Here is a 24312-nt window from a genome sequence, read left to right on the forward strand (position 1 = left end):
TGGGCTGGGCCCGCCCACTCGCGGCCTCGCGGAGGGGTGGCCGTCCCTGGAGCCCGGCTTTGGGCCGGAGCGCCGGGCTTTCCCCTCCCGCACTCCAAGAGTGGAGTCGCCCGCAGGAGGTGCCTTGCCGCCGGAAGCCGCGCCTCCACCCGTCCGGCGGTCGCCTCTGGGCTTCACCCGGCTCCCGCAACCGCCTGCAGAGCTGCGACCCTCCCAGTCGGCAGGAAGGAATCGTGCCGATCACTTGCCCCCCGGCGGGGCTGCGTGTGCCTGGTCGGCCCGACTTCTCCACCCGGGTCCCAGCGGCCCAACTCGGCTCTCGGAAGCCCCAAACCCGGAACAACTGTGCCTCCCCGGCTCCTTGCCTTTCGCCTTCCTTCAAAGGGAGGACAATACCGAACAGCATAGTGCATGTTAGGGGTACAGGAGTTAAACTTTCCTGATGTGGTTCCTTGGTGCTCTTTATGAAACATCAAGCGATGTTTAAATTTTTTTTTTCTGCCCAGTCTCGCTGGTCCCCTAAGCCTGTACTTGATATACCCACTGGGTATTCAACAGAAGGATTCTGCTGGTGGCGGGGGTCCCAGCCCCTGTCTGGCTGCCCTCTGAGAACGCCCCCCTTGAGGGGCGGGGAGTGGGGTGGGGGAGAGATGGGGGTTGCAAAATGGCCCTAAGGAGGAAGGGTAAGGGTTAGGAAGGGAGAGGAGACCTAGGCCAGGACGGAATTCACGATACCCCCCAGACCCCCTTCCTACACAGGGGAGGGGCAGAGAAACTCCCCATTTCCTCCGCAGGCCTCAGGGATTTGGACTAGAAACAGCCCAAGAAAAAAGACTCTTATCTCTTGTTTCCGTGATTTCCTGCTCCCTTTTGGGGCTAGTCTCATTCCAGAGCAACCTCCCCTCCAACCCTCCAGGCCTCCTTCCCACCTCCACCCACCCCCAAATGCTCTTGCGCAATCTTGTTTTCTGTATAGCGTTTGCACAATCCAGTTGTGTTTTCTTTATAGCATTTGACTTGAAATTGTCTTGTGTGTTTATTCGTTTATTCTGTCTTCCGGCCCCTAACACATACACACCCTTTAGGATAAAAGGTCCTTTGGAGTAAGGACTCTAGACTCATCACTGCTGTATCCTCAACACCACGTTCTTGGGACACAGTAAGTGCTCAAAAATACTCCGAGGTAGCCAATATCCTCTACTCCTGAAGGAGGAAAGGCAGCTCCAAAACCTTATGACACACACAGGGAAGAGGGCAGTCCACAGTCCCCCGCGGGAGCGTCGTCGGAGCATCCTGGAGAGCCTTGTCTGTGCACCTTAAGTCTGGGTGGTCCTGGCCAACTTGGGGGCCGCGGGGGCGGAGAGTTCGGTGAACCCTGCCTGGGGCCACGGGCTGGGCTGAAGCCGCTCCAAGTCAGCAGGACCTCACAGACCTTCCCTAACGCCCCAGGCTTCCTCACTTCCTCTGGGGGAGCCTTTGCTTGCCTCACAGTCCAGGTGGGCGGGAGCAAAACCTGCCTTCTCCAAGGACTTTGAATGTCCCGCGCGCGCACCCGAGCACACGTTTTTTGTGTCTCTGCCTCTGTCTCTTTCACACACGCACACACATTCACACACACTCTCACACCCCAGGCCATTTCACCTCTGTTTGTCATTGTCCACTCCACATGTGGCTCTCCTTGCATGTCGGTTACTTCTCAAAGTGCACGGATGATTTTGTCGTGCTCATTGGGACTATGGCTTTTGTTTCGTTTTGTTTGAGGGGTGGAGTGCTTCAAAGCAGAAAAACCTAGCTGTTCTCCACTAACTCAGTAATAGTCTGTTTAATCTTTTGCTAGTTTCCTAGGATTTTTTTTTTTTTAATTTCAGTCCTCAATACATGTCCATTTTATTTTGCAGGGGGTGGTGCACAGTATGACTTATTTTTTCCCCAAATTTGTGTCCAGTTATCCCAGTACCTCTTATTAAATGATCCTACCTTACCCCTTCGTTTTGAAGCCTTTTATCATAACATTAAGATTTTCTACTGAATGGAATCTATTTCTGGCTCTTCATTCCTTCCATTGAGATGTGGTATTATTTTTACACCAATGTCATATTGTTTTACTTGCTACTTTGTAATATGTTCCAATATGTGGTGGGATTATACACTGTTCACAAAAAGAAAAAAAAAATAAGGAAAAGCAAGGTGATTGAGGAAGCAGATCACTGTTGCTGGGGATGGGGACCGGGCTGACTAGGAGAAGCAGGAATTTGGAGGGGGCGGGTGACGGAACTATTCTGTATCTTGATTGTAGTGTTGGTTATGCAACTTTCTGCATTTGTCAAAGCTCTAAAAACTACTCTTGGGGCACCTGGGTGTCTCAGTTAAGCATGTCTGACTCTCGATTTCAGCTCGGGTCATGATCTCGCATTTCGTGTGTTCGAGCCCTGTGTCAGGCTCTGTGCTGTCTCCCTGTCTCCCTTTCTCTCTGCCCCTCCCCTGCTTGCTCTCACTCTCTCAGAAATAAACATTACAAATTTTTAATAAGTAATAAATTAAAGCTATACTCTAAAAATGAAGCATTTTCCTCTATGTAAATTATACCTTAAAAATGCTGGAGGGGAACGGGACCGGATACACAAAGAGCACGTTAGATAAATCTCTAAACAAAAAGCGGGGGCGGGGGTGCCTGGGTAGCTCAGCTGGTTAAGCATCTGACTCTTGATTTGGGCTCAGGTCATGATCTCTTGGTTCGTGGGATTGAGCCCCACATCGGGCTCCATGAGGAGCCTGCTTGGGATTCTCTTTCTCTCTCTCTGCCCCTCCACCCGATTCGTTCTCATGCTCTCTCTCACTTGTTCTCTTTCTCTCTTTAAATAGGTAAACATTTTTTTTTTTAAAGAGAAAAAGTTCTTGGATAAGACAATCCCTGGCATGTTCTTCTGAAAATACAGCCTTCCTCACTTCTCAGAATGAGCCCTGGAAGGCCAGGCTAGGAAAAGATGGAGTCTCCCCTGATAGCTGGGGTAAGGGCAATAACAGGTAATGCAGATCCTGCCTGCCCTCTGTGGAACCTCTGTGGAGCATCAGGCCTCAGCCTGTGGAGCTCAAGTTGCCTGCTCAGACCCTGTCTCTTCTTCCACCCTCCAGGTGGCACCCAACCAGTCTCCTGCGCCTTCTCTCTCTTCCTGCCCCTCCTTGTCAGGCTTTGGTTCAGGCCAAAAGCAGCTGCTTCATCTGCAGGCTCTGGAGCAAAATGAAAACGTAAGGCTCCTTGTTCAAACATCATTATAATTTCAAGATGGCGGGGCGCCTGGGTGGCTCAGTCGGTTGGGCATCAGGCTTCGGTTCAGGTCATGATCTCACGGTCTGGGAGTTCAAGCCCCATGTGGGGCTCTGTGCGGACAGCTCAGAGCATGGAGCCTGCTACAGATTCTGTCTCCCTCTCTCTCTGCTCCTCCCCGGCTCGCACTCTGTCTCTCTCTCAAGGAAAAAAAAAAAGTTCAAGATGGCAACAGGAGACCATTGCACCAAGTGTAGGGCCCTTCCGAGTGTTGTCCTGGATGACAACACACAGGAAAAGCTAGTCCCAGTTCCGGCTCTCCCCCTTGGCTGCCTGAGGGACCCACCCACAGCCACAGATGAAGTCTTCCTGTGCCAACTTACCAGGCGGTCTAGGGGCTGCCCTGCCTCCCTTCAAACCCTTATAGACAGGACCCTCCCTTGGACCTGCCCCACACCTCTCTGTGTCCAATGCCAGGCCAATCCTGGACGCTCTCGTCCCACCCTGCTCCTGAGGAAATCCTCCCAACTTCCCTTCCTCAGAGAAGTTTATCCTTGCTGAAGAAAAAAAAAAAAAAATTACTCATGACACTCATCAGTTTGGTAAGGAAGACTTTATTCAAGAGAGGCTACTGCAATGTGGAGTTTTGTAGTAGGGCAGAGAGAGTGGGCTCAACTTCAAATACAGCAAGGAAAAGTAGAATTTACAGCCAAGGAGCGGGTAGGGGTCAGTGGATGAAAAATTACTGAGAGGAAACCTTGGGGGTCTGGAAGCAGATTCTGGCTAAATGCACCTCACAGGAGTCTTACAGAAGGCAGGCCAGCTGTCGCCTGAGGGGGTTGGTGGAAGATTACATGAGGAACATAGTCAGATAGGACAAAGGGGGAGTCTGGCTAAATTAAGCAGAAATCTTGCCAGAACCGGACCGTATAAGGAGACACCTGCCAAGGTCAGGCACAAAGAGAGGTCAGAAAAGTGCCTGACCAAAATATGGTCAAATACACACCGCTCATCACCTGCAGTGAAAAGTGAGCCAGCCCGAACTCCACAGTACTTACGCCTTACCTTTCATGACATATTTCACTTTTGCTTTGTTGCAAGAAATAGCACATTTCCTTTTCTTTTCCGAATCTGATAGAGCTAAAACCCACCTACTAGGGTGGGGAGTTATGCAATCTGAATTGTCACCATGGGGCATGCGTCCTCTTTGAAAAAAGGCTCCCTGATACCTATAGATATACCCAGTCTGAGAAATTTGCTTCTCCACGCGCCGTTGACTGGCCACTGTGATGTAGAGGTCTGCACGCTTTTGGCCCGGTCACTACCATGGACAGATGTGTGTGCTGTCTCCCTCCCCCACCCACAGGGAAAGGTCATGGGGGCAGGGGCGTTGGCCACTGTGGCTTCCTCATCTAAGAACCAGGCCTGGCCCTGAGGGAGGCGTGCAGTACCTCCCCAGGCAGTGAATGGGGACTGGCTCTGCAGCCCCAGTGCTTGGCCCAGGTGAATGGTGAATGAACACTCAGAGCCAGAGACTTCCCCACCTACTCCACTCCACCCCCAGCTTGAACCCATGACAGCCAGGGAGAGGTCTGGTTCCTCTTGAGTCCAAAGCCCTCCAGTGCCTTCTGGGCTGGAGCCAGAGCAGTCTCTGGGGATAAAAACAGAAGACACAGTCCTGCCTCGCAATGCCCACAGCCCAGTGGAGAGACCAAAATGTCAGCAGAAGTAAGGGACTGTGGGCACAGAAGTAGGGGACTGTGCGCTGCCCAGGCAGGGCAGGGCAGGAGTTCAGGGCAGGCTTTCCTGAGGAAACAAGATCTGGGGACTGTGAGGAGCCTCTGCCTGGAGGATGAGGGCTCAGAGGTGCTGGAGGGAATGATGGGGTCAGAAAGGGCAACCACTATCAGGGACTCTGTGGAGGCCAGGCTGTCAGAGGCCTTAAGTGATAGGCTGAGGGGCCCAGGGAGTGACTGAAAGAGGTGACACTAGCTGACTGAGAACAGAAGGGCCCAGGGGCATGGAGCCCAGTGTGGGCAGCTGGCCTCAGTTCTGGAGAATTGGCTGCTTGGGCTTAGTCTGCCAGGGCAGGGGGACCTCTGGGCACCTGGTGAGCTAAGGGGCCCACCAGGCTCAGGAGGGAGGGTTCCGAAGCAGTAGCCACTGCAGTGGCACCTGTGATCAGCTGGCCCCAGAGCCACCCAGCCGGCTTGGGGACCAGGGAACTGGTTTGCCCAGCAGGGATGAGCTAACAGGGATCCGGTTCCCTCTGAGCCACCCCAGCTTCAGCTCTCTCGTGCCCTCCCCCTGCATCTGGGTCTGGCCCTGGTTTCTGGCACAGCTGCCAAGTTTTGGTACCGCCCACCCACTCCCCGCCGGCTGTACTGGCCGGCCCAGCTCTCTAATTGCTGGGTGGGGAGCTGTCCTGCAGAGATGGTTCACCGAAAGGTAGACCCCAGCCACTGTGGGGCACCTGGGCACGCAGCCTGCCCAGTTCCGGGTTGTGGGGAGGGAGTGACCCAGGCTTCAGGTCAGCACCTAGCTCTGCTGGGAAGGGGGGGGGCGCTTCTGGAAGGTCACTGGCCCAAAGATCTCGGTTTGGAGAAGTCTGTGAAATGGGTTCCAAGGCCTGTGGGAGACCAGCCTGCCTAAGTTGAGTGCTCTCTGTTTCCCTTCCCAGGCAGAGGACCCAGACACAGGGGTCTGTCCTGGCCACAGGCTCTACTCAAGCCTGGCCAGAGACAAGTGGGGCAGGGACTGGTGGAAAGAAATGGGGCAGAAGGGAGCGGCCAGGAAGCAGCCCTCCTGGCCTCCAACCCAGGGGCCCCAAACACACCCCCAGACACACCCACCACCCACAAGACAGCTTTACACACCTGCCACTTACACAGCCATAAACACACCATCCCCACGGCAGACAACACACACACCCCATTCCCCACCCTAAAAAGGTGGGGCACATCGGCTCATACTCCATAGCCCCATAGGTGCCCCTACATAGCGAATCCACTTACCACCAGGACCCACATGCTGGGGCCTGACAGGCTGCCAGGCATGGCCTGGGAAGGGGGGGGATCATGGTGGAAGGGAGCAACCTGGGGTTTCTGCAGAGAACATACCAGAGGATGCTGCTGCCCCATCAGGGCAGGCACTGGGAGGAGAAGAGGTCTGTGCGCTGGCTCCCCTGGAGCGGGAAGCACATCTAATTCAACCCTGAGCCCCCAAGCCCTGAAGGCCTAACAGATAGGAAGTGCTCAATGCATGACATATGGATACTGATCTTTACTGCAGGGAGTGGGGAAGGGCTGCCTGCATGCCAGCCTGGGTCTGTGTTCCAGGCCATCCACCCAGGAGGGAGCAAAAACCCAAAGGGGAAGCCTGACTGCTGAGAGGCTATGGGTGAGAGTGGGCTTTAGGGGGCTGAGCCTAAGGGTCAGAGAGCCCGGCGCAGGGCTGGGAGTGGAGGGCTCCTTCCTCTCAGGACAGATCTTTCCAAAATACAAATCAGATCACATCTCACCCCTGCTAAAAAATACCCCAGGGCCTTCCACTGTCTACAGGAAAATGGCCACGTTCCCTGCTGCGGTACAGGCCCTTCACCAAGTAACCCACCCACAAATTTTGTCTCCTCTACCTTCCCAGGGCCTCCCATCCCTGTGGGGGGGGGAGGGGTGCACCACAGCCAGACAGAAAGATGGGAGGTGGGTTCTGGGAGGGGCAGGGCCCTACTGGAGCCTTTGGGTGCTCCAGGGGAAGCTGTCTTAGGCCGGCCCCAACCCAGCAGGGGGCTGGGTACCACAGTCCAGACTTCCTACCAAGAGAATGTTTCATGTTCTAGCAATGCCTTGGTTGACTTGCCCTTTTGTTTTTCTGGGTTCTCTGGCATTGTTCCTTCCAAAAAATCCCACTGGTGCTGAGAAAGGAATTTCAGCCCACACGGCAGCTAAGGAACCGTGTGGTGCTGGGGCATGGATTCCTCCACTCCCCAACACACATGCCCAGCAGCTGCGCACACAGGCACATGGCACGGCCTCCCACCGACCATGACCATGGAAGGAGCTACATACAGCCAAGGTAAAGGGCCCCCACCCCCAACCATCCACAATCCTCTAGACCCAGGCCAGGGACAGGCCCAGTGTATCACCCAGGGCCTCCTTGTAGAAAATGTGATTTTATTCTGAGGGAGGCCAATGTCCCCATCCCAGCCTCCCTCCTTCACGCCTGCCCTTCTGCATCACGGGGCCCTTGGTCCCCCAGCCTCCTTCTCTGGGCCACATCTACTCCAGGGAGCAGGGCGGGGCCCTGCCGAGGTGCTCCTCTGCCAGGAGGGCACCCTATCCAGCCCACAGCAGCGCTGGACCCCTCCTCTCGGTCGGCCTCCCCACTCCTGGCTGGCCTCAGCAGCTCCTGCCCCCAACCAGTGTAAGGAAGGAGCCAGCCCTCTCAGCGCGGGCTCGTCCAAGCCGCTTTCTGGCGGTGCTTCTGCAGCCCGCTCACCCCCTGGCTTCAGATCTTGGAGGACTCCAGCCGAGGACTCCAGGGTGCTGGGGGCTCCCGCAGCGCCCGCAGCTCTTGTTCCAGTGCCTGGTTGCGGCGGTACATGTCCAGGTAGCCTCCTTGGATCTCCCGCTGGTAGCGCAGCACCCTTTCCTTCTCCTCCTGCCACGTCCGCCGCTCCCGCTCAAAGCACAGTGCCTGCTCCTGGGCGCGGAGCCGCTCCTGCACCAGCTGGGCCCGCAGCTGCTCGGCGCCACCTGCGGCCTCGCTGCTGCCACCCGCCTCCCCCAGCAGCCCCCTGCTCTTGCAGTCGTCGGTCTCACAGCTGCCCTGGGCTTCCTCCCGAGGGCCCTGCTCCTGCAGGCTCCGCACGGCCTCGCGCAGCTGGGCCAGCTCTGCGTCCTGGGCCTGCGCCTGCGCCCGGCTGCCCCGAAGTTGCGTCTTGAGGCTGAAGATCTCGGCCAGCTTCTGTGCCAGCTCGGCCTGAGCCTCCCGCAGCTGCTGCTTCAAGAGGCTAATCTCCGCCGTCTTCTGGCACACCTGGGCAGGGAGGGGCGGGGCACAGGATGGGCAAGAGCCAGACGAAGTGGGTAAGACCAGGAGCCAGCAGAGGGTGGGACCCCACAGGTGGCAAAGAGGACATAAAAAGTTTCTGTATGCCCAATTTCTCACCTCCCATCGGGCTTCCTCCTCTGGTCGGGTGTTAGGGTCAGCATCCGGGAGGGCACCGGGGGGCCGAGGCTCAGGGCCCAGGCCCTGCTGTGCCCGGAGCTCTTTGCGCAGCCGCCGCTGCTCCTGCTGGGCCATGAACAGCTGGAGCTGGAGGTTGCGCTCACTGCGCTCTGCCTTCTGAGCCACCTCGTGCAGCCTCTCCACATACAGGCGCTTCAGCTCGGACAGCCACAGCCGCTGGCGCTCTTCCAGCACCTGCCAAGGGGACGAGGCGCCTGCCATGCGGGGATATCCCACACACGGACCACCCAACCCCCCCTCATTCCTGAACACCAACTGCCAGCCCCTCCACAACACTCCCGCTGCAACTGGAGGTGAAGTGCCTGCCAAGACTGCCCAGGGAGTCTCTCTTCCTCCCTTCCACGCAACTCCTAGCAAGGGCCACCAGTGACATGACATTCCCATCACATGGGGGCTGGGGAACCGAATCAACTCCATCTTCCTTACTCTCTTGTGCCCAGAGCTACGTAAGTGAACTGGCTGGGGACCCTTCTGTGTGTCCTGTACTCCAATGCCAAGGGACAGAACAGGACCCCAGAGCAGGGGGAGCCCTCACCTGTGTGAAAGGGTTGGAGCCATCCTCATCACCGAGGCCTCTCTTGAGATCTTCACAGGTGTCAGGAAGCAGGGCCACCACCTCCTCGGCGGAGGGGCAGGAGAACTCATAGGGGGGCGGTGGCTCGGGCAGGCAGCTCAGCATCGCCAGTGGCCCAGACTCCTTGGGGACCCGGGAGGCCCGGTCCAGGGAGCCCCCAAGGTGGTTAATGTGGCCCAAAGAGGAGCTGAAGGGGCCAGGACCAGTGCCAGGACTGCGGCCAAAGCTGCCCCCGCTGGAGGAGTCAGACAGGCTGGGCTCGGGCTCGGGGCCGCCCTCGTCCAGGCTGAGCGCATGCAACAGCTGGGCCCGGGCCTGTGCCTGGCTGGTCCGGGGCCCTGGGCTCAGGGGTGGGTGGCAGGCCAATGTGTGCAGGCTGCCATTGCTGCGCCACAGCTTCTGGCCCTTGTGGGCTGCCAGACTCTGCATGGACAGGAAGCCTTTCCCAGCGCCCGCCACGGGCTTGAACACCGATGGGCGAATGCGGCACTGCCGGGAAGAAAGGGCAGCTTTGAGGCCCTGGGCTGACCTCGCCTCTGCCCTCTAACGCTCCCACAGCCCCCAGGATCCTCTCTGAGAACCTGGGTGTGTGTCACACAGAGGCAGTGACCGATGACCAAAGACCAAAGCCTCAGGACAGCCTACAGCAGGATTTTCATGTCCCAGCCCCATCAGAGCACCTCCGAGGAGACCCCGAGCTCCCCATCCCTACCAACACTGGGGAAGGGAAGTGGGCAGAGATGCACCTTGTCAAAGCGACCCCGCTCAGGCAGTGAAGTCTTGCTGAAGTCACCAGCTCGAGGATGCTCCCGGTAGTAGAGGGTGGTGTAGTCAGCACTCTCGTTCCGAGGGGCACGCTTGGCCGTCTTGCTGTCCTTCTTGGGGAGGTGCAGGTAGCTGAGGAGCTCACGCTGGCCCAGGCCCTTCCGGAGGAGCCCATCAGGCTGGCGGGAACCCCGGGGCCCTGCAAGCGCTGCCCGTAGCTCTTCCGGGGACAAGTCCTGCCGTTCCAACAGGCTGCCCACGCTGCCCATGGCAATGCCAGCAGGGCCCAGGGCTGTGGCCATGAACTTTCAGCAGGGCACAGGCAGCTGTTTCTGGGGATTGGGAGGCTCCGTCAGAGGCAGGTGGGCACTTGCTGCCCAACCTCTCCGATACTCTAAAACCAGTTGCTCTTTGCCTATGTCAGCCACCTGCCTGGCCCAGGCCCAGGAGGCAGATATGGGTCCCGGAAAGAAAACCCAGGACAGGACTCCTAGGATGGCAAGAGAAAGGGCCCCAAAGTCATCTTCCTGGTGCCCCAGCTCCAGCTAAGGGCCAGTGTGATGGGGGGGACATAGGGGAACGGCCCCAAAGCGGCAGGATGGGGCCCCTCCCAGGACTGGGCCAGCTGTGGACTCAGGCTCTGTCCAACTCTGACCCTGTTCACTCTCCTACCAGGCTCCTCACCCAATCTGGGGGGTGGGGTGGGCAGAGGGCACAGGGAACTGGGGCCAGTGGCTTATGATTCTCCATTCCTTCTTTTTCTCTGGGGAGGGGGAAAACCCAGTTGAGCCTCTCTTCCTGCAGTGGGTCAGAGTTCCCCGAGGGAAGCAGCTGGCACGGGTGGGGTTGGGGGTTTGCAGTGGGAGGGATACAAACAGGAAGGGCCCGAGGGGAGGAAGGATGGTGGTAACAATGGCCACGGTTTCCGGAACAGGTGTTCACATAGTCATAGGGGCAGTGGGGGGAGGCAGGGGGAAGGGCCAGCGGGAGCCCCCGTCAGCCCCTGCATATGCTGCCACTCCAAAGACCACCACCAGGTGCGTGGGGGGACCCAAATCTTGACCCGGGGTGGGGCCAATTACACGTAGGCCCTAGCTTCCTCATGCAGACAATGGCCATGGCAAGTCTTATCACTCAGAGATGCTGGGAGGATGGGCTGAGATAACACGACTAAAGAGTCTAGTTCAGGGCCTGGCCCCTAGCCAGGCAGGGTCAACACAGGCTGGTTGAAGATGAGCTCAGCTGCTCAGATGACCTCCCCGGCAGACGGCCAGAGACCAGGTTATGGACCCAGTTCCCATCTGGGCTGAGACCCCCCACCCCTGGCCTGGCCCTACCACCCCACTGGATCCCCCCTACCCAGCCCAGGGCCCGGCACATGGTCCATACTCAGAAAGGACCTGCTGAATGAGTGAACACCACCGTCTCTGCCTCTGGCCCCCAAGCAGCTGCTCCCATCTACATACAGACACCCAGCAGGCATGTGGTGGCTGAGCACCCCCCACCCACCCAATATGCTTCCGGGACACCCACTCCCACCTCAAACAATGGTCGTTAGGAGGTTCCATCTTCCTCAACCATTTCCAGGTTTTGTGTTTGTGGAAGACAAAGCTCTCTGGGAGACGGAGCGGGGGCACGGCCCTGCCTCCATCTAATAACCTCTGAGGATGTCACAGGGCTCACAGGGCCAGAGGACTCATCCACTTAAGGAATCAGAGGTGCTGGCCACCTACAGAGACACAGCCCTGCAAAGGAGTGATCTTACGGAGTCCCGTGAGATAGCCGTTGTCCAGGGCACTGGGGCTCCTGCAGGTGAAGTGGCTTGCCCAAGGTCACAGAGCTGGTCAGGCTGAGATGCCTGTGATCCCAGCAGGATGCTGTTGAATGTTTAGTGGGGGCCCAGGATGGCATCCACAGCCCAAAGAGTTAGAATTGAAGTATCCCTGGGGTGCCTGTGTGGCTCAGTCAGTTGAGCGTCCAACTTTGGCTCAGGTCATGATCTTGCGGTTTGTGAGTTCAAGCTCCACATCGAGCTCGCTGCTGTCAGCACAGAGCTGGCTTCAGATCCTCTGTCCCTCTCTCTCTCTGCCCCTCCCCCACTTGCACCCTTTCAGAAAAAAATAAAACACAAAGTATCCTGCCTCCCAATCTGACACCTCCTTACCATGAGCACACTTCACTCTTGTCACTGCTTCTCAGGGAGGCAGACAGCAAAGAACCTGGTCTCCAGCCCTGTCCTCACACTGCCCCTCCACGGGGACCCTGGACGCTATGTCATCGCCCTTTGCCATGCCTCAGTTTCCCCATCTCTGAAGTGGGGAAAGACTGCCTGCCCTGGCCTTCCCTTTGGGTTTTTGTTACAGAGACAATGGAGGTGAAAGGTCTCATGAACTATAAGCCCAGTGCAAGCATGGGGTGGGGGGGGGAGGTGGCAGTGGTGCTGAATATGCCCATCTCGCCCCAAACACACACCACTTCACCTTCCCCTGGGCAGATCCTTATTTCCTGTTTCAGGAAGAGACAACTAGCACCTCATGTTCTCTACAAATGGTCTCAGGGTCAAGGGGGAGAGTCCTTGAACCAGAGGCAGCCATGGGCCACTAGAGCGCATACCCCACATACAAACTGCAGTCTAGTCACTGAAACCAGTAGCACGGTGGTTCCTATGTGACAGGACACAGCACAGACAGTCACATCCAACAGCAGACACAGTCATGCACAAGGTCACCTTTGCGGCAATGAGCATCCTCTGGGACACACACACACACACAGGAATGGTCTAGCATTACTCTAGCATGAAGACCCACTCGTCCTCCCAGCCCCCAGGCTAGATGCAGAGGGTATGAGGGTGTGTGTGGTAAGGGGCTTCTCTCCACGTGTGACTTGAGCAGTTAGAAAGAGCTGTGGAGCTGGATGAAGGGGGCACACACAGCCCCTTCCTTTTGTCTTTCCCTAATGCCCTCACCCTCCACCCTTCGCCCCTCCTAGGTAACTTCTCTGGCTGTATTATCAGCTCTCCCAGAGAGGCTGAGGCCCCTGGCTTTTAGGAGGTTCTACCCTGCCCAGGTCTCAGTCTGGGACAGTCCCTTTTCCTACAGGGGTCCATCCCGCCTCCCCTCCCAACACACACACATTCCTTCCCCGTTGCTTGGAGGCCCAGGGAATGGCCTGGTCAGGCCAGGGCAGCTGTGCAGGCTGGGCTGGAGAGGGTGTGTGTGTGTGTGTGTGTGTGTGTGTGTGTGTGTGTGTGTGTTGGGGGGGGTGGGTATTGGAGGGAGAGAGAGACAGCAAGAGCCTTGCAGCCCCCATGGGAACATCAGAGCAAAAACCAGGGCCTCCTCCAAGTGCCTTCAAGGGCTTCCCTGCCAAGAGCTCAGTACACACCCTGGGGCTCAGAGCTCTGCACAGAGATGAAACCACCACCAGCCACCCTGGTGGCTAGGTTTGGGCTAAGCCATATTCTGCACAGGCCCCAGCTGGCCTCAACAGGACCCCTTAGTTCCTGTTCCCAACCCCTGGGCCCAAGATTAGCCAGCAGCATTGAAAGCCCTGGGCAGACAGGGGCATCTCTTTTGGATCAACCCTTGGTGGTGACAGGAACATGAGGCTCGGGAACCATACTGGCCATGAAACAGAGACAGGGCATGCAGGGAAAGCATCCCAGCGTCCGTTGGTCAGCCCCACACGGCTTACCACAGCTTCACAACACCCATAGGTGGGGAATATTGAGATCCTCTTCAGAAGAGGAAACTGAGGCCCAGGAAGTAAAAGCACATGCCTGAGGACATTTTCAGCTGCCCTGGAGAAAGTACACCAGCTCCTCAGGTTTAGAAGCCCATCCTGACCCCATCGTGAGTCTCCTCCAGCGTGGGACATCCCAGAGCATGTGGGCAGGAAGCTCCAGAGTCCCGCCTTGGCTGTGGCTAGCCCCTCCAGAGCCCAGGCCCCAGGGGAAGGTCCCACCACCTGCTGGGGGGGATCAGCTTTGCTGGAGGGAGTGTCTGCAGCTGCCCCTGAAGAATTGGACTGGAATGTCCCAGTTCCAAAAGAGGGGCAATGGGTAAGGGGGCGGGGGGAGGACGGGGGCGATGGAAGAGGCTGGCATACCCTAGTTACACTGTGACACCTGAAGAGGTAAAGCTCGGCATCTAACCACAAAGGAGTGTGTCTGAGTATCACTAGAGAGTCCAGAGGCATACACCACTCTACAGTTTTTCTGAGCCTTTCATTTCATCATCTGCGCTCATCTCCACAACAGCCTAGTTGGGGTTAGGCAAGGAACCTGAGGCCCAGAAAGGCCTAGAAGCCAGCTGCCCAACATCCCACAATGATGAACAATTCCAAAACCCTGGGCAAGGCCCTCTCTCCTGCTGTCCCAGCCAGAGGTCACCAGCTGCCCTTCACAGACACACACTGCTGTGTATGTGTGTCGGGCCAGCCCCCCACACCTGCCTCTCTCAAGGGCATCTGCAACCAGGTAGGTTTGGACTCCAGTCTCCTCAGCATTGAATTCTTCCGGCCCACCCCTGGTCAAAGAGGAATAGTGGAAACACTGCCGCATGGGGACTCTGAGCCCTGGAAGCTACTGATTCTAGAGGCGGGAGCAGGCTGGCCACATTCATTCACAGTCTTGCACATGTACACCCACACTCAGCCAGCCGGCAGAGGAGCCCTGCCCAGGAGGGCCCTGGAGGAGGCTGATCACTGGGCCCAGGGTGGCCTCCTGCCTCCACTCCCTTCTTGGCTGGGCAGGGAGAGGGCACGGAGGGTCAAGGTTGCAGGTCAGCCGGGCTAAGCCGCAGGTGCAAACAAGGAGAGCCCCAATCTGTACTAGGGGACTGGGTGCGGGGTGGGAGGCAACCGGTCGCAGAACTCTTTCTCGACACAGCCAGGGACTTGACGTGGGCCTGGCCCCAGGCTGGTCCTAGCTTTGGCCAAAGGCTGTGGCCAGACTGGGCAGGTGCTCCGGCCGCCAAGAACTGGTAGCGTCCCCATAGGTCGGGATCCCTAGCAGCTGGCAGCTGCCGCCCTTACAGAGTAGGGGACCGGAGCAGGAAGGGGGTGTCCCGGAGGGGACGGGAGAGGGGTCTCGTGGGGAGCAGACGATGTTGGCATCCCCACGAAATCCCCTCCCCCGGGCCCCGAAGGCTGTGACGGAGGCGTGGGCTCCGCAGAACTGCGGGAGGTTCGGCGAGCTACCTGGGGGGCCAGAGGGGACGTCTGTTGCTGCCTCCTCCCTGAGGCCTGCCCGGAGCGGCCGAGCTGGGGGCCGAAGCCCAGGTCAGACTCCCGCGCCAAGGGCGCCTGCCCCACCCCAGGCGCGGCGCAGGGGTCCGAGAGAGCACATTTGCAGGGGCTGCGGAGAGCAGCGTAACCTGCCGCCGGCCCCTCCAGAGGAGCTTCGCGGTCGGTCCCTGGTCCCGCGCCTCGGCGCTTCAGTGTCTGGAAACGCACACCGCACCCTGCCACCCCCGCCCACTTCTCAGACGGGCACCTCGCGGGCGAAGGGCTGCGGTTTGGCCAAGGTCGCCCGGAAAGCGAGACCTCGGCGGCCGGCCCCACCCCCGAGCTCAGTCCCCGGCCCCCGCCGCGTCCCACTCACCATGCTGGCGCCGCTCCGCGCCCCTAGCGCGCTACAGTTCCCTCGCGCGGATTCGAACCCTCTCTCCAAGCGTCGGCTCCAGGCGAGAATGCGAGCCGGGCCGGAGCGACCAGGCGGCAGGCGCCTGGAAAACGCGGCCAGCCGACCGGGCGGGCGGGCGCCGGAGCCGGATTGGCGAGGGAGGGACGCGCTCCGCGGCGCTCGCTCGCCTGCCCCAGAGGCGGAGGGAAAACCCGGCCTGACTCACCGGCGCGCCGCCAGCCCAGAGCCCGGCCGGGCCCCCGGATGTGGGGGGCGGGGACGGGGGGCAACCCCCGCCCACCGCGAGCCAACCTGAGCCCCGCCCGGGCTCGCCGCGCCGCCCAGCCGCCGCGCGCCGGAGCCGCCCGAGCCCCCTGCCGGCTGCGCCCCGCGCCGCGCGGATTCCCGGCGGGTCGGCAGCCCCCGCGCAGCCGACGTCCCCGGAGGGCGTCCAGCCAGCCCCCCTCCTCCTCCTCCCGGCCTCGCCCGTTCCTCTTCGTTTCCAGAACTCGGCAGCTTCCGAAGAGACGCGTTCAACTCCCAGATCCTCGCCGCCTCCTCTTAGGTAAGCATTGTTACCCGTTTGAGGTTGAGCAAAAGGTACTCCAAGAGCTGGAGAGATTGACCCCAAGGTCTCTGGCTCGTTAGCGACTGAATTGGGCGCTAAGATTTTTTTCTTTTCTTTTCTTCTCTTTTCTTTTCTTTCTTTTTTTCTTTTCTTCTCTCTCTCTCTCTTCTTTTTGTTTTGCCGCCAGAGTCTTACAGGGGCAGCAGATTCAGATGCCTTCAGGGGCCAGACGATGTGAGTCAAATGGGTGTAGGACAGTAGAGGAGATGGAGACAGAGACAGAGATGAACACCTAAAGGCATTCAGACTCAAAAAATTAAAGCAGGTGTCTTCCTCAAAAAGCTCAGCAGAGTCCTCGAATGACCCATCAATTCCACTTCAAGGTGTATACCCCAAAGAATTTGAAAATAGGGACCCAAGTATTTGTACACCAATGGTCATAGCGGGACTCTTCACAATAGCCAAAGGTGGACATAGTCCGTTGCCCATCAACTGATGAATGGACGAACACATTGTGGTATATCAATGCCGTGGAATAATATTCAACCATAAAAAGGAATGAACTTCTGATACCTGTTACAGCATGGATGAACCTCCAAAAAATTATGCTAAGTGTAATAAACCAGGCACAGAAAGCCCCCTGTGGTATCATTCCACTTGTATGAAGTAGGTAAATCCCTAGAGACACAAAGCAGATTGGTGCCAGAGGCTGTAGGGAGGGAGAAATGAGTGACGCTTAATGCGCATGGAGTTTCCTTTTCGGATGAGGAAATGTTTTGGAACATGAGAGGTGGTGGTTGCACAACATCCTGAGTGTACTAAATGCCATTGAATTGGACGCTTTAAAATGGTTAATTTGACGTTGTGTGAATTTAACCACAATTAAGAAAAGAAAGCACGTCACCCGTGGATCAGACTTGGCTCATGGGTCACCAGTTTGCAATCCCTTGGATTCTGTGCTGTCCTTACCCGTTTACTAACAATGGGGGTGCCAAATATAAGAGGATTCATCTCTAAGAAAACGCATCACTGCTACTTTGGATATTAGCTCTTGAGGAGCCCCCAGTCTGGTAGGGTTACTCACTGGGACAGATAAAAATTTAGCACAAGGACACACTTTACCGTTTTGGGGACCTGTGGAAAGGCCTCACTGGGGAAATCGCTTTTGAGGTGGTACTTGAACGGTGGGAGGCATTTCCAGGGAGGAGCGTGCTCACCATTGTCAAGAGCCTATAGGGACGCCCGGGTGGCTCAGTAGGTTAAACGTCCAACTTCGGCTTAGTTCATAATCTCATGGTTTGTGAGTTCGAGCCTGGCATTGCACTCTCTGCTGTCAGCACGGAGCCTGCTTCGGATCCTCTGTCCCCCCCTCTCTGCCCCTCTTCCGCTCGCGTGCTCTCTCTCTTAATCTCAAAAGTAAATTAATTAAAAAAAAAACACAGCACCTTATCCAAGATCTTCTGACCACTCCCCCACCCCAAGTCCAGTGTTCTTTCTCTGTACCAGGCTGCCAGAGGGAGGTGGGAGAGGAAGGGTGTTCAGTATTTTGGAACATCCCAACAGGAGGGAAAGAAATCAGAAAATACCCTGGAGCCTAGAGATGTTAAACCCAGGGAGGAGAGGGGAGGGGAGAAGGGCAGGAGGGTCCTGGCTGAATGGAATCCTGGGAAAGTGGCTGCACAATGGAGGGGAGCAGAGCAGAGGCTGGGGGTACCTTGGTCGCTGCATAGGGAGCTGGAACCACTTCACTGAACTGGACTGGGTGCAGAATGCAGGGGGGCTGGAGCAGGGGCAGAGAGCAGCCTGGCTCTATCCCTCTAACAGAACTCTCGTTAGAGAAACAAAATTGAGGCGCCTGGGTGGCTGAGTCGGTTAAGGGTCTGACTCTAAATTTCAGCTCAGGTCATGATCTCATGATTCATGAGTTCGAGCCCTGCATTGGGCTCTGCACTGGCAGTGTGTAGCCTGCTTGGGATATTCTCTCTCTCTCTCTCTCTCTCTCTCTCTCTCTCCCCCCTTCCCCAGCTCGCTCTCTCTCTCAAAGTAAATAAAAAAATAAGCTAAGAAAAAGAAAGAAACAAAATTGACCATGCCCCCTCCAGCCTGGCTATCTGTCTCCCACTTCCTGCATAGGTCTAGACTCCAGGCTGGTAAGGACATCACCACCACCACCCCCCCCCCATCCCTCCCGCCAATCTGGGTAGCTGGCCTAGCAGGTGCTCCTTCCTGCCTGGTTTCTCTGAGCCCTTTGAGTTTGTCCTGATCCCCTGGATGGGGAGTGCAGGGCAGAGGGGACCCACTGCCCCAAGGGAGAGGCAGCTTTGGTCCCAATCCAGAAAGTTCCTCCTTGTCCACCTCCATATGCCCTGTGCCCTCTACCCTCATGCCTTCCTGTGCACATTCACAAGCATGAACCTTAGGGCATAAACTGTAGAGCATTACGTTGAACCCTGGGGTACCCTCAGCCCAGAGGAGGTACTCCTCCTCTGATGGAAAAACTCCCCCAGAACGCATATCAGAGCTAGTTCCTGGCAGAGCTGGGCCTGGAAGCTGGGTGTCTTGCCTCCTAGACATGGGGCTTACTGTGTTCAGCCACAGTGATGCCAAGGGGTGCGGCACTTTGGGCACCAGGCCAGGGGAAGGGAAGCAAGCTCCCTGGCTGCACCCACTTCCTGAATCGGCTGACCTGGGACCATTTAATTTCTTTCTTTGCACCTCAGTTTTCTCACCTTGAAAAGGAGATCATGTGAAGTAATGTGAAGCACTCGACACAGTTCCTGGCAGATGGTGGCCATCTGTAAATGTTAGTTTATCCGTCTCCACTTCTCCTGATGCGGAAAGGAGGCAAGTTTGTCAGGACAAAGTGCTTCATGGGGCCTGTCTTCAAGTGGCCGGGGACGCCACGTGGTGTCCCCACCCAGCATGCACTCTCGAGGTCTCTGATCCGTCTCCCTGGGCTAGAGAGTAGGTGCATCCTTGCTGCCTGAGAGTGGCCAGGACTTCAAAATCCCAGAGCCTAGGGGCGCCCGGGTGGCTCAGTAGATTAAGCATCCGACTCTTGGTTTCTGCTCAGGTCATGATCTCGTGGCTTCGTGGGTTTGAACCCTGCATCCAGCTCTGTGCTAGGAGCGCAGAGGCTGCTTGGGGTTCTCTCTGTCCCCCTCTCTGTCTGCCCGTCCCCCATTCGCACTGTCTCTGTCTCTCTCAAAATAAATTAAAAAACTTAAAAAAAAAATTTTTTTTAAATCCCGGAGCCTACCCATGGTGACTAGGGACTGTCCCCTTCTCTCTGCCTGCCACCTCTGGCCTCGTCACCTTTCTCCTTGACTATTGCAGCAGTTATGCCCATGCTCGGGCTCCCAGCTGTCACCCACTCTGCCCCAGAGGGTGCATTCCAGTCCACACAGTCTGTCCCCAACCTCGTGTTCTTGAAAGGTGGCGTCCCAGCTTTAGGACTAGTCCCATGCCCCCCTTGGGCCTGGCCTCTGCTCCTGTCTTGTGCACCTCTGCACTGGGAACCGCCTCAGTGTCCTCATATGTTAGGGCTGGTCCTTGGGAGCACGCATTAATGGCACCTGCTGTGTCCCTCGCCCCACGTCCAAGGCAAGGTTACTGCCCCCATCTTCCATCCCTGCGGCAGTACAGCATTTGTGGATCTTCTGTCTGTCACCTTCTGGAGACAGTAAGCCCTGAACGCACAGCGACTGGTCTCTGGTCTATGAATAGACCCCCAGGACCTCCTCCAGGGCCTGACAGTTGGCCGTGTTCAGCTCCAACACACCATCTGCCAAAAAGCCACTGTATGGCTTCTTTCTCACCAGGAGAAGGAGGAAGAGAGGCAGCCCGGCGCTAATCCCCAGTCTGTAACTTCCTGGTGCCCTCTGAGCCTCAGTTTCCTCGTGTGAACACGCAGAGCCGCCTGGAGGATGAAATGGCACCACTGTGAAGGAAGGGCTTGACAGCTGTGTGTCCCCCACCTGCCCTTCACTCCTTGCCTTCTCTCATCCTCTCTGGTCCCCTTGGAGCAGAGCCAGGTGCTGGCCCGAGGGAGGAGGGAAGAGAGCGGGGCGTTTCTGGAGAGGTAGCCTGCAGATTTCATACCTCGCAGAGAGCAGGCTGGCTGGTAGGGGCCCGTTCCAGCTGCTGCCAGCCCTTCCAGGAGATCTGTGTCATGGCTGGGCATCATGGCTGGCGGGATCGAGGCAGTAGGGCCCTGACACTGCGCCCCGGGGAGAGTGCCCCACACCCTGGGGTGAAAGTGGACTCCCGGGCCCAGGACTGCCCTTCCTGAGTCACTCGTGCCAGGGAGGAGCCTCGGTTCATCCCTCCTGCCCACCCCCCGCCCACCCCCAATGACCGGGACAGCTCCAGCCTGCAGGGTGGGGTGGAAACTGACAGCTGCCAGGACTTGCTCAGGGGCCTGCCCTGGGGCAGAGAGCTCAGACCTGCAGGAGCCAGCCAGGACGGCAGTGCCAACACCGCCGGAAGTCCAGGCGACCCAACTGGCCCACCGGCTGGTCACCGGCCAGCTGGCCTGGCCCCACATCTGCCGCCCAGATGGTTAACAGGGCACTTTGCTCTGGAATTTGGGAGACCTGGCCTCCAGTCCCTCTGTCCAAGGGATTTATGGGTGGGAAAGGGGGTGGGGGGGGAAATTGCAAGAAGTCTGGGGAAGTCACTGCAAAACCGTGCATTGACCAGATGAAGAGATTCTAGAAATCGGTCGCACAACCGCGTGAATGTGCTTTAACACCACTGAACTGCATGCTTGCAAATGGTTAAGACAGTAAATTACACGTTAGATGTATTTTACCACAATTTACAAAATTCATGAAGGAAGAAAAAAAGTCAGGTCACTATGCTGTACACCTGAAACTGATACAACATTGTGTGTCAGCTACACTCAAAAAGCACAAGAAAGGGGCTCCTGGGTGGCTCAGTCGGTTGAGCGTCCAACTTCGGCTCAGGTCATGGTCTCGGGGTCTGTGGGTTTGAGCCCGGTGTCGGGCTCTGTGCTGACAGCTCAGGGCCTGGAGCTGCTTCAGGTTCTGTGTCTCCCTCTCTCTCCCTCTGCCCCTCGCTCCTGCTCACGCTCTCTTTCTAAAAAGCAATTTCATAAAACAAAAGAAAGAAACAAAGTTGTACACTGAAGTGAACTTGGATCCTTATGTTCCAGGGTTACCTAAAAGACACTAGTAGGGGGCCAGTCATTTCGTTTTGAGCAAGGACTTCATCCAGATTACTTTTAAAGCTTAATTACAGAAATTTCCAAATATGCACAAAGGCCCATAGAGGAGAATAAAAACCCTCCCAGGTCTTCATCACCCTGCTTTAGGGTTTTATTCACCTCCGTATAAACGTTCCCTCCACGCCCCGGCCCCTCCCCCGCTCACAGGTCACATGAAAGCAAAGTCCGGACATTATGGTATTTCATCCAGCAGTATTTCAGTGTGGACACACATTTTAAATTGTAACTGCCATTTATTTTAAGGGTGTGTGGTTGCTCAGGTACAATGGCCAAAGACGAAGCTGAAGGGTTCAGACTCCCTGGGGTCCGCCAGGCATGGCCTCCCACAGATGGGCCTCTCTGCTGGGCCCCCTGCCCACCAACACTGCTCTCCTGAGAGAGAATGGAAGCTCTCCTCTGAAGGAAAGGCCAGGAAGAGAAGTGACCTTTTGTCACCTGTGGGATTCATGTCTCTGTGGAGAAATTGGCTAAGATGCCAGTGTGCACTGTTTCAATGTTTTTTAAATGTTTTATTTATTTTTGAGGGAGGAGGGGCAGAGAGAGAGAGAGGCACAGAATCCAAAGCAGGCTCCAGGCTCTGAGCTGTCAGCACAGGGCCTGACGTGGGGCTTGAACCCACGAACCTCGAGATCATGACCTGAGCCGAAGTTGGATGCTTAACCGACTGAGCTGCCCAGGTGTCCCGCCCAGTGAGCCCCTCATGCGCCCTCCCAGCTACCCATGTCCAGCTGGTTAGCTAAGCCTGGGACACAGCCATCGCTGCCCTGGGCCTTGCTATGTGAAGTGCCCCCAACCTTGGAAGTCTGAACATCAGCACTGTCTCCCCTGTATCTTCTGCTGAGGCAGAGATTTTCCTTTGCTCCTACTCTCCTGCTTCCTCAGCCTGCTGAGTACATGTGCCCGACACAGCCTGCCCATCTGGCTTCCAGCCCCAACCCGAGGCAGGCCCGCCTCACAGAGCCATGTACCCAAACATTTACCCAGCCCCACCCAGGAGAGCCAGACAGGCTCCTACACACCCTCACCTGCCTGGCGCTGCTACGCCCCCACCCCACCCTCCTACCGAACCTACCTGGGCAGCAGCTCTCCTCCCACCAGCTCCACCACCTTGGAGATCCAGGCCACACACAGACTTTCACGTGGTTGGCAAGGTCCTCCAGGCACGTGTTTATCATGCCCTTGGCAGGTCATGCCCTGTGTGGTGTGGACATCGTGGGGGTCACTCCCTGTACCTGCCTCTTATTCTGCATACAGCTGCCAGCCCCAGGGGGGCTCTCCAGGCTGGTGAGGTTAGTTCACCTGATGAGCCAGTGGGAAGGTCACACAACCTAATGAACAGCTTGTTGTGGGTCCATCCTTTGGGAAGCAGACACTGAGGTGGGGTTCGGAGCACAGGAATTTATGGGCTGGAACATCTATGAAAGAAAAGGGGAGGAAGCAGGATTGGGCAGAGGTCACCACCTGGCAATACAGACCCCGATGATTCTGTTGTATTTGGACGTAGAGAAAAGTTGCAAAAATAATGAAGTTCGTTGATATCCTTGACTGAGCCTCTTCCTGTGTTAACATCACACATAAGGGGCTCCTGGGTGGCTCAGTTGGTTAAGCATCTGACTTCAGCTCAGGTCATGATCTCTCAGTCTGTGGGTTTGAGCCCCACATCGGGCACTGTGCTGACAGCTCAGAGGCTGGAGCCTGCTTTGGATTCTGTGTGTCTCTCTCTGCCCCTCCCCCTCTCATACTCTGTCTCTCTCTCTCTCTCTCTCTCTCTCTCAAAAATAAATAAATCAGTAAATAAATAAGTAAATAAGTAAAACCATCATACATAACCACAACACAATGATGACAGCAGAGAGGTTAACAGTGGTGCAGGAATATAAACTGCAGGCTTCATTTGGGTTCAACCAGATTTTCCACTCACGCCCCTTTCTGGTCCAGGATCCAGCCAAGCACTGCACACTGTATTTATTTACCACTGTTCTTTCATATGGTCAGTCTTCAGCTCGATTGACCCGCATATTTGCTGTGTTTTTTGTCCTTCATTCCTTCCTGTGCCCATGATCTTCCTTCTTAATCATTTCCTCTCTGCAAAACAAACAAAAAAAATTGTTTTTAGATTCTTTTAATGTGCAGTGGTCTGCTGATGGCATATCCCCCAGGTTTTGTCTGATAATGTCTTTCTGGTGTCTCTTCTTGAAGGATAGTTTCTCTGAGTATAGAATTCTAAGTTGGCGGTAATTTTCTTTTAAAAAAATTTTAAGTTTATTTATTTATTTGAGAGAGAGAGAGAGAGAGCATGCAGGGGAGGTGCAGAGAGAGGGAGGGAGAGAGAGAATCCCAAGCAGTCTCTGCACTGTCAGCACAGAGCCCGATGCAGGGCTCAAACTCATGAACCGTGAGATCATGACCTGAGCCAAAAGGAAGAGTTGGGTGCTTAACTGACTGAGCCACCCAGGTGCCCCAGTAATTTTCTTGTAGTACTTTGAAGCTATTGGTTAACTGTCTGCTGGCTCCCATGTTTGCTGTTAAGGAGTGAGATGCAGTCAAATTGTGTGAATCAGGCAGGTTTCGCTAGAGTGTGCTGCGGTAACAAACATCCCCCTACATCTCCTTGGCTTGCAACAACAAAGGTTTATTTTTGGCTCACTTTCCATGCCCTGTGGTGTCAGCGGCAGCTCCTCCCTGGGACATGCTTGGCTCCTGGCATGGAGGGAAAAGAGCCATGGCAAAATCATGTGATGGCTCTTAAAGCCTTTACTGAAAAGTAGCAGCAGGCATTACTTACCCTCACGTGTCATTACCCTTGCAGGTCACTGGACAAAGCCTGATGTCACCAGGGTGGAAACATACTAGCTTCCCATAGGGATTGGTGGCAAATAATTGACAACAAAAATGCTATCTACCATGTTCTCTGTGTCTCCTTTAGAGAGTTCTGGATGCCTTAGGGTCCACTCAGGAAAACGTAAACCATGCTAGTTTTTTCAAACAAAGGGGAAATAATACACAAAGTGGATTGCAC

At 56.3% G+C, this 24312-nt stretch overlaps 1 protein-coding gene across 1 annotated transcript; it reads right to left on the reverse strand.

Annotated features, from left to right (window-relative positions):
* Positions 1-7417: 7417 nt before the first annotated feature.
* On the reverse strand, positions 7418-15605 carry N4BP3 (NEDD4 binding protein 3). The gene is made up of 5 exons (XM_047083396.1): positions 15457-15605; positions 9836-10186; positions 9051-9578; positions 8435-8689; positions 7418-8302 (listed from the first exon to the last, which is right to left on the reverse strand). The coding sequence occupies exons 2-5, from the start codon at positions 10154-10156 to the stop codon at positions 7772-7774; spliced, it is 1635 nt and encodes a 544-aa protein (XP_046939352.1). The 5' UTR covers positions 10157-10186; positions 15457-15605; the 3' UTR covers positions 7418-7771.
* Between the last annotated feature and the right edge of the window lie 8707 nt (positions 15606-24312).

Source organism: Lynx rufus, unplaced genomic scaffold (genome assembly GCF_022079265.1).
Source record: "Lynx rufus isolate CCGP_SWC_20201006 ecotype Redwood Valley unplaced genomic scaffold, mLynRuf1.p SCAF_1, whole genome shotgun sequence".
Lineage (NCBI taxonomy): Eukaryota > Metazoa > Chordata > Mammalia > Carnivora > Felidae > Lynx > Lynx rufus.